Source organism: Mugil cephalus, chromosome 12 (genome assembly GCF_022458985.1).
Source record: "Mugil cephalus isolate CIBA_MC_2020 chromosome 12, CIBA_Mcephalus_1.1, whole genome shotgun sequence".
NCBI classification, from domain to species: domain Eukaryota; kingdom Metazoa; phylum Chordata; class Actinopteri; order Mugiliformes; family Mugilidae; genus Mugil; species Mugil cephalus.
In genome coordinates this window covers 23877471-23895485 of record NC_061781.1, presented here as the reverse complement: position 1 = coordinate 23895485, position 18015 = coordinate 23877471, and the positions used below count along the sequence as shown (strand labels likewise).

Below are 18015 nucleotides of genomic sequence, written 5' to 3'. Positions count from 1 at the left end.
ACATGAGGAATTTTTTTCTCCCCCCTCTCTCTCTATCCGGTGGACAGATGTCTACAGATACAGGGACAGAGAAGATACAAAGACAGCGTTTTATAATACAACCTCCGTTTGTGCTGAATGTGTGTGTGTGTCCTCAGGATACAAACTGGCAATGTTTGTTTTTTTTTTCTCTTCTGGAAAAGAGCATCACATTTTACACTGACATAAAGTACATGAGTTTAATTAACAGTGTCATCCTGATCCTGCAAACACGCTCATTCATTTTTCAGCTTAAATAAGAAGAATCCACAGCTGTAAAGTTGTAAATCCTATTAATACAAAGTAAAGTTATGGTAATGTGGTTCAAACTCATTATCCAGTCGTCTTTACCAAGTGGACATGAACCATATGAGCTGCAGGATGTGTGAATAATATCTCTGATCAGAGATAAGTGGTGACATGGACGGTAAATAAAATGATGACACATTATGTGTCAGTCACAAGACGCATTTTTTTTTTTAAGTGGTAGTGGTTCTTTCTGCTGTGGAGCAACGGATCAGCCACATAATTATGACCACTGACAGGAGAAGTAAATACCATTCAACCATCTTGTGACAATTCAGCGTTGTACTGGGAATCTTTTGGTATTTATTCATTCATTAATTTATTCATTCTTTCATGTAGATGCTACTTAACCTCCTCAGACCTGAGCTTTCCTTGGTTTGCATTTTTAATTACTCCATTTCTCTTTATTTCTGGATTACTAAGACCCAAGAAGTATAAACACTAAGCATCGTCTTTGAACGGGAAGTAGTTTTTTGGAAACATTATGTCCTCACGTGTGGACACGGGGATTATTTCACTGTATATTATAATAAAGTCACCAATATGTAACAGAATATAAAGCTGTTCATTTTCATGTCTAAGCACGGCTGTGAAAAAGAAGAATTGCAAATAATGAATTCCCAGTGACTTACTTGCTAATTAGCGAAGTTATAGCTCGTTATGTTTGTGTCACATTAAACTAGAAAAGTCAATGAGCACAAATAAACAAGTTCGACTGTAAAATCTGATGAGATTTTCTCCACTTGTGTTTGTTTTTACACCGAATAGCATCTAGTTATGAGGATAAAAGTTTAAATGAAGCACGATATAGCCGCCACAAACCTCAAACTTAACGTCCACATATGAGGACGCAGGGTCTCAGGACCCACCTAGACCAGACCAGACACCCTGCAGTAATGACTCCTTGATGGCAGCAGGATGCAGCCTGACACAGACACACACACACACAGTAAACTACTACCATGTCCTCCCCCTCTAACGTGTCGGTTTGTCGTCCTCCTGTAGATGATGAAGCACGCGTGGGACAGCTACCGACAGTACGGCTGGGGCCACAACGAGCTGAAGCCCCTCGCCAAGAAGGGACATTCTACTAACATCTTCGGTGAGTCACACAGACACACAAAACCCCACTCTCACACTGCTGCTGTCTGTGCCCATTGGCAGTTTTCTCTCACGGCGTTGTAAATCACACATGGGTGCATGCGTGACTGTGCACACACACACACACACACACACACACACTTCTGCTGACACTTAATAGGCACACACACCCTGTCTGATCTCCTGTGATGACGCCTCGGGCAAGAAACACAACGCTTTCGGTGAGAGTGTTTGCGAACATAAGCAAGGAAACATCACTGAAATAACAGATGAACCTGAAAATGTATTTGAAGTGCTATTAATTTTGCACTTGTCCTCATCCAGTGTGTAAATCTGCGAAGTAATTATTTAGTTGAACTCTTGTGTTGTTAAGTGTCCAGAAATGCTAATGAAAATGTCCCTAATGCGATGCCAACATCACTAATGGCTATAATTAAAATAATCTCTTTCTTGGGTTAACAATCTGATGCTTAAACCTTAATAAACCTGTCACAGTTAAATGCTGCAGTGTTAGTGTGCGTGGACGGTGGGGTCTTAAAAGCTTTTTAAGGTTTAGTCATGAGGGAGAATTCCTGTTTCTGGAGAGGTTGATACACGTTGTTGTTGTCAGAGGTCAATCCGGTGCAGACTCTAATCAGCCGTGGATGTATTTTGGAGGTTTTCTGCGTCTTCACATGCACCTGTGATGACACGGATCACACAACGTTAACTACTCAGGACGGTTTTTACACCTTTGTAAGCTGCCATAGCCTGGAAGACACTTCTGTGGTGGAAAACTGCTCTGGAGTTGCTCCGTTGGGAACCCCGACAAAAAATCTGCTGCGCCAATCACATCATTTGGGTTTGTTTTATGGACTGAAGGACAAAAGACTCACAGCAGCGTGGTCTTGTCTGAGCGCTATGAAGTTGAATTAGTTTACAACAAAATGGCTCTGATTGGTTGTAGGACTATCAAAATGCAAATGGGTGTTTTTTTTTCTCTGTGCAGGTTAAAACATGCTCCATCATTAAATCCGGATGGCGTCTTACCAGACTCAGATTAGGATTTGCATACTTGCGGTATGACTGGCTAAAGTTGTCCAAAAACACTTCTAAAACAACGTGTCTGATTTGCAAAGAACTCTTTGAAGTTGATTAATGATACAATTTGGTATCATATTGGTGATATTTACATTATTATGACCTAAGGTAACGCAAATGTGATGTCTATGAGAAAGTACCTGGATAACCGATGACTTCAGAGACGGCTGCCAGCTGCAAAGGGGGATGGGTACCGGTATCATAATGGCACCGGTACTAATTCTAACAGTAGTAACCAGACCAAAAAGCAACGCAGATTTGGGTGCTTCATTTGGGTGCCATTGATTTTTTTTTTTTTAATTAGCGTAGCCTCCTTAGGTGTATTGCTTGCCTGCATGGAAGGAAGTGAACCTTAAAAGTGCTGCCTAAGGTCAAATGTTGTCAAAAGTTTGACTGGACTTCACCTCAAAAGATGCAGACTGGGCAACCTGCAGCAAGGGAGGGAAATAGATTCAACATCTGACCACGCGTAGCATTTTATTAAAAGACCAGAAATGTAGTGTCTTTGATAGGCTGAATGTTGTGAATTATTGTATAGTGGTTCATATATTTCTTAGTCTTAGTTGCATTCATGTAAATTTAAATGATCATTCTCTTCAACTTGTCACAAATTGCCTTAAAAATAAAAAGGCAACGTTTTTTGGACAGTTTGAATGTTTGTATGTTTTCCATTCTTTGAGAGCTGTTTCAAAAGTACCGAAATACTGCTACGAGTAATGGACAAGCGGAGGCAGCAGCAGTGAGCTGTTAGATGAAGAGCTGCAAGTGACCACCGACTATGTTTATAGACTCAATCCATACCCAAGTTATGTAATGTTTAAAATCAGATCTGCATTCTCACCACATTAGTTTGTTTTTCCCAGAATTATTTTGCCACATTTGCTCCAACTCATCCAAGGCGAATTGAAGTGTTCCATGTTAACACTAGAAGACTTTAGACTTTGGCTCCAAGTATTTTCCGCACAGTTCAACCATAGAAGAGTTTAAAATGATGTAAACAAAACGTACTGTGTGTCATTGTTGAATGTGATTCAACACATTTACGAGAAAACAGTTCCTTATTGCACATGCAGCAGTTGCAGAGGAACCCTGTCACTGGCTTAGATTTGTCTGCCTGCCGTTATATATTGAGTATGCAGAGCGCTGATGCTTTTTAGGGCGACTGAAAACAACTACTTACTAAGAGCTGTGACAGTGAACCAAAACAGTAAAGCTGCTGGCTGGACAACTTAACTGTGAACTGAGACTCACTAACAAGCTCCCCGAAGCCGTGGGGAGCTGTAGATTTGCCTGTTACGGTCTGTGCTGTCCTCACCACATGTCGTCTGTGTTTTTATATTGTAATTTAATACTTTGCTGAAGGAAAAACACCAGTTTTAGTGGGTTTCATTAAAAAAAGGAGGAAAGGCACAACAATGTACAAAGATGTGGACACCACAAACCAACATCAAAGAACTGCTACCTCACATCACCTTCGTCTGGACCAAAAAGTTTCACTTGTACACACCACAGAGGCTGTAAACACCATGTCAGCAGGTGGCAGTAGGCTGTATTCATCATTTAAAATGGGAAACCAGAGGATTTGCTGTTAGCTGGGTGGGCTAGGAAGCTAGAAGTGGTTGTAGAGAACTGGCCAAACATGTTGAACCGCTGAAAAGTTCCAAACGGTGGTCCAGCAAGTACGAACGGTGCCGGAAAAACCACCAAATCTAGGTTAACAGACGCTCACCGTCTGCTGGCCTGGTGCGTCTTGGCCCTAAAATAGATTAAACATCCTCTAAATGCGGAATGTCCAACAATCACCAACTGTTTGAGTCATTAGTCCTGATTTTTGTCGATCGAGTGACAGCTTTGTATTGTAGCTGCATCATTTGTCACTGAATAACCTGGGATGACTATATAATAAGTGGTTGGGATTCTTTTGTCCCCTAATCCACTCGTGATCATTTATTATTCAGCTCCAGAAGCTGCAAACAGATGGTGAAAAAATGGAGTCCAACGCCATAAACTCCATTATCCTCTGTGTGAGATTTTCTCCTTGACGCTGCCTAGAGAAAACTTTTCTTTAAAACACAGCGTTCAGGGTTTGTTGTTGTTTCGGTGCAGCCTTCACTTGAGTGGCCTCCACCAAATCTGTTTGTGACTTTTCTTGTAGGTGGTGAATCAGGTTGTTAGTGTTGAATGAAGTTCTCTTACTAAGGCCTCATTAAACATCCACTTAGCTTCTTCTTCTCCTTCTACTTCTTCTACTTCCTCTTTATTTTCTTCTTCTTCCCCTTCTCCTTTTCCTTGTTCCATTTCTTCTTGTTCTTCTGCTCCACCTCATCATTTCCCTTCTTCTTCTTCTCCTCCATGTCCTTATTTACTTTCTTCTATCTCTTCTTATTATTTTCCTTGTTCGTCTTCTCTTTCTGTCCTTTCTTCTTCTTCTTCTGGGATTTTTAGCATCTTTGATGCCTTTACATAAGAGGAAGTGGAAGAAGACAAAGTTTTGATACTATGAAGACGTGGTTTTAGTTTATGACCAATATAAATTAAATAACTACTAAATATGTAATAAATGAAATAGTTATTGTACTCTTAATTCTGATTTGAGTGGAGCATTTGGTGTAAAGTATACGTGTAATGTACATTTAACACTGTTTATTTCCTAAACCCATTAACTGGCAGTGATGACATATGCATTGATGGACACATCACACTGCACTAGAGTGCACTTAGTTGTTTTCACCATTTTCAAGTGTCGGCTTGGCCACCCCCTCCAGAAAAGCTGTAATATTTCACACTTGCTCAAACAGTATCCTCTCTGCAGCCACTCTCTTCTTCTTCTTCTTCTTCTTCTTCTTCTTCGTCTTCTTCTTCTTCTTCGTCTTATTCTCCTTCTTCTTCTTGTGCTGCTGCTGTCAGGTGGTAGATAGCATGTCTTCTTCTGTGATATTACTGCTGTCATGGTGAATAGGCTTGGTGTAGAAATATGTAGTGATCTGCAGAGATCCTACTGCCACAGCTTTATGAAGACGATATTAACGAACACACATCGTGCTCTGAGCGTGCTGCAGGCTCTGGGTCTTTGACTCACTGTTGACTGCTTACATGTGTTTGTGCAAGGGATGGGCTTAAAAAAAAAAAAGACAATAAATTTTGCCATTTTGGCGATGAAAATCTTGATAAAAATAATTCCAATCCATGTTTTTGTCTCAGTCTGTCACTGCATTCTGTCTGGGGAGCTCTAAGATGGTACTGACCAGTTACAGTCAAACTATTTATTCGTATTTAAACATATTTAAAATGCTAAGTCTCTAACGTCAATAACAGCACCACCGGCTACCGTAATAGTTTTAGTCTGCGTGCAACATTTTTTCTTTTCCCGTTCATAAAATGCCCCAAATCAGGGACATTTTCAGGGTAAACTTTAGCCGGGGGACAGGTCGTCCAGAATGGGGATTGTGATTGTGATTTACCGGAGGATGTGGCTGATTTCTACAGACTCATTTCCTGGCTCACATCGTACTCGGCTTGTGGTTGTTCAGGTGATGGCATAAACTCGTTGCGTTGCTGTCCTTAGCCATTATCTTTTTGTTGCAAACCTTAAATATGTTCCACATCCACCTTCTGATAACCGAACCAGTTCCATATTTTTGATTAGGAGCCTCGTTCAGCCGTTAGATGTCAAGTTCTCATGGAGGGGATTGTTTTTGGCGGTAAATGCCATTCACCAAAGGTTTAATGTATATTCTCGAGATTAACATATTTCTATAAATTCAAATAATCTTTGCTGCCAATGTCGTCCAAAATCTGTTATTGGTCTTGGTGTGAATGTAAACGTGAATATGTTGTTTTATACGTGTTTGTCAGAGCTGCTGGTTTATGAGTGGCCAGTTTGACTTGTGTGTGTGTGTTGTATTTTTTTGTTTGTTTGTTTTTGTGTGTGTGTGTGTGTGTGTGTGTGTGTGTGTGTGTGTGTGTGTGTGTGTGTGTGCCCGAGGTTTCCGGATGTGTGTGAAGATACATGCTCATGAGGCTCCTGTGTCAAATTGGAATGTTCCATCTGGTAAATTGGCCAAAGGCGCCTGTGCTGTTTTATGAGCCGCTGCTAAATGGTAGATGGATGCTGTTTGTGTGTTTGTGTGTGTGTGTTTGTTTGTGTGTGTGTGTGTGTGTGTCCTGGCAGTGGCTGAGTCTCGGGTATCTGCAGGTCATTAGTCACAGGGTGGCCAGGGAAAATACAAACCAGATAAAAGGCAAAGAATCGAGGATCACACTCTTCACATAAAAAAACGAATAAAAACATTTCCATTAACGATGAGACACTGAGACATGTCCTGTCTTCCTACAGAAGACCTACAGGACTTATTGATTGTCTTTGTGTGTGTGTGCGCCTGTGTTTTGAAATAGACATAGAAAAGAGAATGCAAGGTATTGGAGACGCAGCAGAGTTGCTCGTAGTATTGATCATTTTTACCAGAGAGACGCACGTGTCCAAAGACTCAATGACTGAATGAAAAAAGGATGAAATTTGTATTTGTATCATGTTGATATTTTGTTAAAAGTAACTTCAGGTCACAATAATAAAAAGCTGCCCCGTGCTCAGACCAAATCTAATACGTTGATTTGCATTCGCAGCCATCTCTCACCCCTATTTCTATTTTTACTATCCCTTTTCAAGAGTGCTTTTTTATGTAACTTAGCTTCTGTGACCGAGCAGTTTTTCTTGTGGATCATTAAAGTGTTAAGTCTGAGCATCCAAACATTAGAAGCGATAGAAACACTGGAAACGTCCTGACTTAAAAACCACACAAAATCAATGGATTTGGATTGTTTTTCTGAGAGATGTGTTTCAGGCAAGAACTCAACAAAGAGTCTCTAGAGCAAAAGCTAATGGCGATGCTAATGGCTAGCTTGGTGCGGTGCATTTTGCAACTTGTAAGCAGTTCGGTTCTGTGCTTATAAACCTAGAACTCTAAAAGCATGTTGATTTCATTATAATATGACTTATTAACAGCTCAGTTACAATCAGCACAAGTCACTGACGTTAAATCACACTGAACTTCAAATGAAATGAAATTCAAACAGTACTTTTCCTCTGCTGATTACTTCCAATAGGGTAATAACATTTATGATGAATAGCGTTGATAGATAAAAGATTTCATGTTAAAATATGTTGTTGTGAGAACATTTTTCAGTGGAAACTAATTTTAATTTTAGCTCAGATAAATAACAATATTGAGGGAAATGTGCACGTAATCAGCCTTGGCAGTAAGTTTACCTCTATTACTCACGCATTTAAAAGGAGGAATGTGTAAAGCTACAGATGTCTAGATAGAGGAGGAGAGGGCAGAATGCTAACCAGAGGACAGGGCCTCTCGTTGGGGCTCAGATAACCTTGAGTTCACTTCTGCTTTTTTTTTTTCCCTTCTCTTCTGCAGAGAATGGCTTGAGTTGATCTTGACTACAGATACAAACAAAGCCTTTTGGCCTTGAGGCCACGTGGTTCAAGCGTGGATAACTCACTGCCTTGTAAAAGAAAAAATAAATACAATTCATGCAGGGTTTGGTGAAGCAGTTGTGTGGTCTAAAAAAAAAAAAAATCCTATTTGATATGCTCCTAGCTCCTATATGAGAAATGAAATAGGATGAATCGGAACATCGGCTACCATTGATTCACACTGAAAGCATTTCAGCCTTGCAGAGATGTGCCAGTCATTCTACGCAAAGGTCGGGCTTTACCGGCAGAGGAGGAAGTGCTCTTGTTTATCTTGGATGGACAGTAAAGTCTGTGACCGTTAGAAACACTCCTTTAGGTTTTCTGGAAATTGCTCTCTGGTTATTCAGGTCAGCCGTGAGTGGAAATCCACACCGCTGCCTTTTTGTCTCTTTTTTTAATACTATGTGAAGGGAGTGGAAACAATCCAAGTGAGCTGAAATCATCAATATAAAGCTCCTCTAGTCCTGTGCAACATAACCCAGTTACTCAACAGAAAATTAAATGGAAGCTAGCTTAATAATTAACAAACCATATGGGTAATTTATCAAGTTATCCAGGCTGCTCGAATGTCGGGATTTTGGGGGCTTTTGTTGTACTTTATTGCATTACTACTTTAAGAGTCCTAACTTTCACCAGACTAAACTTGTTGCAAATATCTTCCACTGTACTGTAATAGATCTTTGACATTTCCTTAAAATCCTGTGGCTTTGGGGGACCTTATTGTAGTAATTTCAGGGGATTTAATCTGCCAACACATGAGGGAATCCGCCAGTGAGTCGGAAAGCCTGCCCCACACACACTCTCTCAAGTGGCTGTTATTGCTTTATTGGTTTCCCTGAAAGCTCTGATGATTTTAATCTAAACTTGCTGGTGGAGAATCTCTCATGTCTCCGGCGGATGGCTTTCTCCCAAAGGCAGTTCGACACGCTCACGGTAAACGATATCACCCACCGCCGCCTCTGGCATGCGGTTGCTACAGGCCTGCTGTGAGGAGATGATGCAAAAATTGGGATGAAGTTTGGACACCTGGCCCAGCACAGTGAGGCAGCTTAGTCATTATTCATGACACCCGCTTCTTCCATTATAAGATTATCTTGGCTGTTTGCCCACATAGACACGATCTGAAGCTCACCTTACGTTCAGTTTTGAATAAAAATACATACGGCCATTTTTTTTTTTTTCCCCAAGCAACAACATCATCCTAAGTGACTCAGTATAGATCTTGTTTGTATAAAACCTCACCCAGAATCCAATGAAACCACAGTGCCACGTAAAACAGGTTTTATAATCAGGGCTTTATGGATAAACATTCATTCTCAAAGTGCATCTGCAGGGTTTTTGTCGACGCTGTATTAGCCACGGAGCTCACACTCGCAGTCATGTAGCTGTATGTGCGTCCTTTGAGCATGTAGGTCATGTCTTAACATGATTGGATCCCAAGGCGAAATGGCGCATTGCGTCCTGGAGCAAACTTTCCCCAATGACACCGGGGCAGTGTACTCATGGGTGGCTACCAGGACCTTAGGAATAGCAGGGCACAACAACAGAAATGACTTATTTATGTGTAGCTGGAAAAGTCTGGCAATCCACAATGCAAGGCCCACATCTTGTGCCATCAACTTAATTCTCGACTGTACAGGCCAGAATATCTAATGCGTCATATGAAAGGACATTGATGCACTTCTACAAATCTTCAGTGAGTTAAGAGCTCGATACAAAAACAGTGGAACTGCTCTAGTTAATACATGAAGTGATAAGTTATTCCACTACAAAGATGATTAGATCAGTACATCTTAGCTGCCGTCACATCTATGTTCGGTCTTCTTGGTCTAGTTAGTGTATTTCTCTCATTTGATGAATTTAGTTTTTTATTAGTTCAAATCTGCTAATGTGGGTTTATCTTGTTTGCAAGTCAGCAGCTAAGACGTGCCAGTTGTCTTAGGCTCAAGTCTGTTAGTCTATATTAGAATAAAGCACCCACTGTGTGCATTGTTGGAAAGGATTGATTGCAAACTATTGAATAACCCGCAGACAGTACTTATAGTACTTCCTGAATGATTATCTTTAATTTTATGGATGCATCTTCTGCCAGTGGGAAGCTTTTATCTAAAGCGATTCCATTAATAAGTACATTTATCATGGAAGATTCCAGTAAGGACTAATAGTTGTTCATCTGGAAGCCGCTAAGTGAAGCTTCGACAGTGTCAGTTTTTATACCTGACACTGATGCATCATGATTACACGTGTATGACGACGTAGTAGCAGACAATGTCATGTTAAATGGACTCTGCTGGGATTCGATGCAACAAACGATTAGTTTTCTTCAGGGTGCTTAATTAATCTTTTGGTTAACTACTAAAATAATAAAACAGAACTTTTCCTCATACATTTTATTAATAAGATTATGAGTTTTGTATCAGTCCATCTTCAAATTACCGTAATAACGTAGATATTGGATTTAGAGATTAGCTGCAGTCTGTCTGCAAAATGCTTTGAGATGTGGCATTCTATGGACAAATAAATGTAAGATTAAACAAAGTATCAGCCAATAAATCTAAATTATAGTAAACTGCTAACAGAACAGGGAGGGGGGCTTTTGGGAGAAATATGAAAAATAAAAATGTTTTTGTTATAAGACCGTGGCGGCGTAAACTAGATGCTGGCAGGCCGCCATAGTATTAACATTGTATGGGAAACCTTGGAACAATGTTCAAAGCATATTCAAATAAGAACAGTTTCACAAATTTGGCCTAGTTTAATGCAGAGCCTGCAAGTGGAAAACAGCCGAAAAACAGTGGTACATTCTTTTTTTTTGGTTTATTTTATATAAATCCAGCTAATTGTCTATGACATTATGAAGACTGTTTGGTAGAAGGTGGCCTGGATGGTCAAGTGCATGTGCATCACTTACTTGGGGGAACAAATGGCACCAAGATTTACTATGGACAAGCCTTTGGACAATGTTCTGCTGTGAGACCTTGGGTCCTCCTATTTATTGTAAATGTTGTTGAAGACCAGGTTCACCCTTTAATGACACAGTGGTCAGTCTTTCAGCAGGAATATGCTATAATAGTCCAATGGACTTGCATTCCCCCTGACCTTAATCCATTTGGGCGTCAGTGTTATATGGTGGACCAACAAATTCCGCAGAGGTCCAACGTCTTGGTGCTAGATAATGCAGCATAAGACTAGACAGGTGTCCTGAATTTTACGGCTCATCTGTGTATAGTTTTATTGGTGTTAGAGACTTTAAATGTACTCCAAGTCATTCCTTTTCCCACAACCTTTGGGGATGTAAGGGTTGATGAAGTATCAGTCCCCCAGGAACCTTTTCCCCGCTTTCTTTCACATTTACAAGCACAAAGCCGCAGCTCCTCCATCAGCCTTGATTAAAATCTCCCTTGACACAAGCGTACGATTTCGCAGCTGATGGTAAAATTGTGTTCTCTTGGTTAACACCTGCTCAATAATTGAAAGGATTTTTTTTTTCTTATCGGATGGGAGTCAAAGGCACACGCTGCCTAACCGAAGACAATGATGCCCTTGAAAGGACCAACGCAATGTGTACACTTGGATGTTGTGAAGACTGCGGCAGCATGGAAGGGTGGAGTGGGATGAGAGGGTTTGACTGATGATGACTTCATGTTGATTGCCTGCAGGCCTCAAGGCTGCTCCCCACATGATGGAGGGAGAATGAGTGGAAAACAGAGATCAGGGTTTGAAAGGGGGAAGATGGTGAGATATCCACGTGAGGCAAGTTTGCTAGCTGAAATATCTGATGCTGACTTTTGCTACTGCTATGATTTCAGGCAAATGTAGACAAAACAAGCATCCGTCAATGTAGTAATGACGCTTAGTGTGCTTAATGTTTACTTATACTCAAAGAGGGATCCCTCATACATCCTGAAGATGCCCTGCTAATGAGTCTGTTTTTTCTTCATCCAGTCCATAATATATACTGTATTTGTTGGGAAGCCCATTAGAGAGTCCTTAAACCTGCTAACGAGTCTCAATTAATGGCAACATAAACAGTATTATGATAGCTCAGCAGCACTATGTAATGATTGCCATGCAACATAAAACGCTTATAAAGGTTGATGGTCCTAGTAGAAGACACTGACCTAAAGCAGCATCATGGTTCCCGTATTAACAGGACGGAGCTGGTTACTTCTGGTGTTGTAATGTGGCATAGTGAGCTTTTACTTACCACTGTCCCGTACACATCGATCAAAACCCGCCAATCAGGATTCATCTAGGACTGCAACAAGCAATTACACAGCGAATACACAAGATAATAAAATACTACCAATGACGACATTGGTTTTAGTTTTAAGTAAATATATTTAAAACAGGAATGTCAGTTAACTAATTAATATTGAATTGAATTGAACTGAATCCAATCAGGACCTTGTGAATCGATCAGTAGGGATACCCAGTCCTAAGGTGAACACTGTGGTTGTACATTTCCAGAGTCATGGCAGCCGTAGCTTCATCGGTCACATTAACATATTGAGAATCTTTACATTTCTAATCTTTTTAAATATGTAGGATCATGCCTAACACCTGAATCTTAAACTAATAGATTAAATCTCTTAATATTCTTGTTTTATACATGTTTTAGAGCCCTCTAAACCGACTTCAAGCCTGATCGACTCACAGGTTTCTTATATCTCCGTTTAAATGAGCGAGCCCTTTCCATAATTTCTTTGGAAACTTTGCAGACTTTGGCACATTTGCAGCGTAACAAAAGAAAAACTTAAGGAGTGAACTGAGTTCTGCTCCCAACCTGAGTTGAAGTTTCCCTTCAGAACTCTTTGACGTGGCCCTCCCGTACTCTCCCCTTTCCTTTCAGATAAATATTTCAGTAGGGCTGCCGGTGCCAAATTGGACAGCAGGAAACAGGAGGATTTGCCTGCTGCTGAGTCCAGCAGGAATGTGCATAAGCCCCTCAACCAGAGTAGAAAAATGGGGGTGTTTTATGAAAACCATTACCTTGTTAGTCTGTACCCAAAGGCTTTATTTTATTTTTAATTTTATTTATTTAATGTCTATATTTTATGACGAGATGATGATCAAGCAAAGTAGAGGTGCTGAATAATTGTTTAAGACTCCAGTGTGCAGCTCTACATAACTCTGAAGCTGTTACAGACAGTTTTGATAAATATTAATATAACCAGCCTGCTGGAGACTCTGGAGATTTGATTCTGCATAGTGCAGGGAGCTTTGGAGGCAGTTGAAAGCTGTTGCCCTACCTTTCTCTTCTTTCATTGTTTTTAAACCTCATTCTGATTGTACGTGTGGCTCCGACCAGTTCATTTTCTCTTGTCAGATTTTGAAGGAGTTACTGATCTTTATCAGGTTAAACTTGACCGTCCGCTCCATCGTTCACACTTTCACATCTTTACCATCATCCCCTGTTTTCTCAAAAGACTCAAATTACTCTTTCTATTTCTGTCAGCAACATAGACCTGTACTTCTCTGACATATCTCTGAGATATTTCACTCTTTTACAAGAGGGAACACAAATTGGACAATTCGAGATACGGATTGTAGTAAAAGGACAAATGGTTGGCCTTAATTTCTGTAGTTAACCAGCTGGTGACCCATTTATTATGTGTTTTTTTTTTTTTTTTTTTTTTTTTGTTTACTTTTTCATCGGGAAGGTTACGACATGTAGGTATAAAACGGTAAGCAGTAGGACTTCTAGTTTGTTATGATCCCATATAATTTATAGCGCTAAAACTATAGAAACTCACTCAGTAATTTAAACTTTGCTCAGCTGGTAGTTTTGCCTCAGTACCAATCTGTCAGCCTATTATTTGACACATGAATGTATTGTGAGTCGGTTTTGTTGCATATTCCTTGTTTTTCAAAGGTTTTCATGGTCCCTCCCAAAAAACGTGGATAATGATGTAAAGAAGCATGTTTTTGAGAATCTGTTCAAACCATAGACAGAAACCATTAACCATAGAGGATAATAATGCCAGGTAGACTTTACAATAACAAGATAACCATAGATACAACCCCGTAGAGGAATCGTGTTTAAGTATTATGGAGGTTTACCCTCACTGTGCTATACAGCCTGTGGATTTGTGCCATGTGATTCATTATAATCCCGGCTTTGCCCGTGGAGCTGTGTGTAGCTGGACATATGGACCAGATGTAGCTCTGAACTTGAGAACTCTGTTGGTGCTTTCATACTTCAGTTCTCCATTGTAGCTAGACAAGCTGCACATGTCCTAGTTTGCTGCGAGTTTATTTCTTTTCACTGTACAAACAAGGGAACTCCTTCAAATGACTTTACAGTAAAACCAGTGCTGACGGAGGCTGCTTGGTGCCGGGCCTGGAAGCAGACGATCGGCCTGGGGTTTAGCCAGGGAGCTCATCACAAGTGCAAGTCACAGTCCGACCACTAACCCTCTCAGGCAGAGAACAGAACAGAACAGATGTTTAAGTCTGCTGCCAAATAAGTTGGTATCCAGTTTCGCGTTGCCAGCCACACTGATCTGAACTGGCCCGGGGAGTTGCCTTGGCTTTGAGGATTCCTGCAGGATTTATTACAAAACACAGTGAAAAGCTACTATGGACCAGAGCAAGCTGTGACGGTGATCCTTCGTACTCTTAAATCCGGCAAAGACCAACATGTGAGAATGAAGACTAAAAGATTGGTCTGAAGATAAAAGGACCACACGGTTATCTTATTTTATCTTAAGACTGAGACAACCAAGCTCAAACTACAAAGATCTAATAAGTCTATACAAGTGTGGCTGGTTCTTGAAGTCGAATCCTCAAACTCTGGAATCATTTATGGGTTTTATCTTGATATTCTTCGTGACATAAGAACAAGACTATATAAAACTAATACAAATGACATTGGTTAATTTGGTTTAACAGAAAAGGCCACTATCTAAATAAGCGAAGATGCAGCGATGATGACTATTTCAGTGGTCACTAGTACCTCACCATGCAAACAGTCACCAGTCAAAGCTGATTTCAACCTTTTTTTTTTTTTGGGTATGGAGACTTCTCCAAGATAATTTTTTCAATAAGCCCTTCTGCTTACACTCCTCCCATGCATATGCAAGATTTACTAATCAATCAGGAACAAATTAAGCTGTAAAGAAATCCCCTGAGACCTTGTTATCTCCTCCTGCCGACAAACAGTTCAAATGTTTGTGAACGTCAACTCCTTACATCAGTGCACAAGAACACAAATGTTTCCAAGTTCTGATTTTATTAAGCACACGGTTGGCTACAGGACGGGAGCGGTGTAACCACCATCTGTGACATTTGTAGGGTCTTTATTTTTAAATCACTGGTGAAAAGACTCCTTGACCAGTCATTTATTGGTAAAGAAGCAACTTGGATGAGAGGCAAAAGGTCTGGTTGTGTTTGTCTTTGATATTCCATGACCTGGAGACTGAGATGAGTCATGACACTCTGGTATTGCTTAGTTTCCTCTCCACACTTCACCATTTCCAATGATCTGTATAAGCAGAGCTGGTACTGACTCCAACATCCAGTGTTTTCTAGTAACTGTTTCATGACCTGATTTCTTCTTAAGCCCCTTCTTACTGCATGAAAAACCTGGGTCGACGCAGGTTTTTCGTGCAGTGTGAAGGGTCCATCCTGCATTTCGACTCGGGTTGATTTACCTGATTTTATCGACTTGGCTGAGATTCAGTGTGGACAGGCATCCCGCTTTGACTCGCTAATTTACACCAGATTTTTGTTAATTTTTTTCAATCAAACAAATCAAAAGTGTTGTTACACAATTGTTAATGGACTCACATAGGTGAATATGTGCCATATTCACCTATGCAACCATGAAGAAGAGGAGATTCAGCGGCAGAAATCGGGCTTTGTGCTTTATTTGAATATATTCTTCAGGTCATCAACAAGGAGCAGGCATGGAATGTACCATGCTATCCATTGTTCTCCTCTCAGTATTCCAGTGTACTTAAATGTGTAATGATGACACTGTTGATGCAGACCCGGGACTGCTGGCGATGTGAAAGGGTCGATCCGGGTCTGAAAGTCCCACGTCAACCCGGTATTTTCAATGTGAACGCGGTTTTAGATATTGGCATTAGTGTGTTTCAAAGGTTGTTTCACCCAAATCCCTAAAACTGTATTCATTCTCTTCTTCGAATGTTTTCCAGCCATGAATTTAATTTTATGAAACAGATATATCCAAGATCTTTGCCACAAACTGTTCAGCATGTGCAATTTCCTTTCGTCACAGCGAATCATAATTACAAATCGACAGCTGCATCATTTGCAAAAATTCTGCAGACCTCTCTGTGAACCCATTTTTTTGCTTTTAAACTCTTATCTTGAAGTAGGAAAAAAACTATGGAGAATTAAGTATTCTCAAGCAGACACTGTAGAGAAAGTACTTCTCATCCCCAAGCGGTCCCTAGTGGGATTTAGAGCTGCAGTGCCCCTGTGTTCCATAGAAACATAGTCAGGAGGCAGAAGAGCAATGTGTGGACGCTTGATGGAAGCACAGAGGGTTGTGTAGAGGTCATCCAAGCCACGGCACACATGTGTAAATGCAGCTTCTTTGTTCTAAATGAATTTATGCTACACATCCAGACTAAACGCGCATGCACAATCCTTTCCCAACGAACACACACCTGAGCTCTCCATCATCTCCCACTCCCAGAGAGCCGACGGTTTACAAGACAGGGAGAATGGAGTCTGAATAATGGCGTCACGTTTTCCTGCCTCGTGTGAATTGATACCGGAGAGAGCTCTAAAAACCTGTCGCCTAATGAAACTGGCACAGGGGCCCGAGGAAGATAGCGTGTTAGAGAGAGATATAATGGAGGAGGGGGGGGGCGAGTAGGGAAAGAGGTGTGTGAAATTGTGATAGATGGAGAGTTTAGCTGAAGTAGCGAGAACGTGTGTGGTGTGAATTCAAAGGAGAAGAGCGTACATGTTTGCGCAGGGAGTGTGTGTTAGTTTTCGGCCCGTGTGTCCGTGAGGCTGTGGCCGTGATTCCCCAGATAAATAAACCTCATCCTGGCTAATTTGTCTCACATAAGCAGCGCCTGGCAACCACAAACGCGCCTCTTGGAAGTGCCAACTCAGCTTCATGTGATGCTGTCGGGTGTTGTTTGAAAGGCTGTGGACAACGACAGGGAAACGGTGCATGCGGATGTATGAAGACTGACAGCAGCTAAAGGCAGGGTCCAGGCCAATTACCAAGAGGAATAATAATTTAATTTAAAAAAAAGAGAAGAAGAAGTGTCAGCGAGGGCATGAAAATGAATCCATGAATCAGGGTGTGAATGGAGCGATCGGGGAGAGACCAGGAAAAACACACCAAGACAGTGATGAATGAGAACGAGCAGATGGCTTGGTAGGAAAAAGGAGGGGAAGATGAAAAGATGGAGGATGTGATGAAGCAGAAAGGAGATGGAGAAGGGAGAGTTTTAAGGTGTGAAAGTGAGCAGAATTTCTCAAGGTTGGAAAACACACCCCATGAGAGTTGGAGGGAAAAGCAGCGACGGGAAATTCAGAGAGATGGAGCTGAATTCAACTTTGAGTTGACGTAAGTTTGGCCACTGTTTTGGAGAATGGAAAAAGCATAAGCTGCGATATAAATTATATGTTTGCAGCAGGTCTGAATATATATTTTTTTATGATCTTGATTTCTCAATAAGCAATAAACTGGAGCTTGAAATTGCAAATCAAATCCCAACATCTGTGAGGATTAGTTTCACAGATGTTGATTTAGTTCACAGCCTGATACCAAAAACGATTTTGGTCTCAATAGTTTATTTCACTATTCATGACAACTGTACAGGGGGGTGAATCGTTTTCTAACTCATTTGTTTATTTTTTTATTAAAAAATTTTAAATTCTGCATTATTAAAGGTGTTCCTGCTTTGAGTGACAGGTGGTAGCCTGAGCTAACTGGTAGCGGAGAGTTGGGTGGGCGGGTCTCAATGTCCAACACGACCCTCGCATGTCCATAATTGGAGCATCAAAGTGTGGGTGGAGTAAAGCTCATCCAA

General features: G+C 40.8%; 1 protein-coding gene across 1 annotated transcript in view; it reads left to right on the top strand.

The window, feature by feature from the left end:
* man1a2 (mannosidase, alpha, class 1A, member 2) overlaps positions 1-18015 on the top strand; it is a 130820-nt gene that overhangs the window by 47733 nt on the left and 65072 nt on the right. Inside the window, exon 4 of the mRNA XM_047600742.1 lies at positions 1330-1426. Within this exon, the coding sequence (XP_047456698.1) occupies positions 1330-1426 (97 nt within the window). The remainder of the gene's footprint in view (positions 1-1329; positions 1427-18015) is intronic.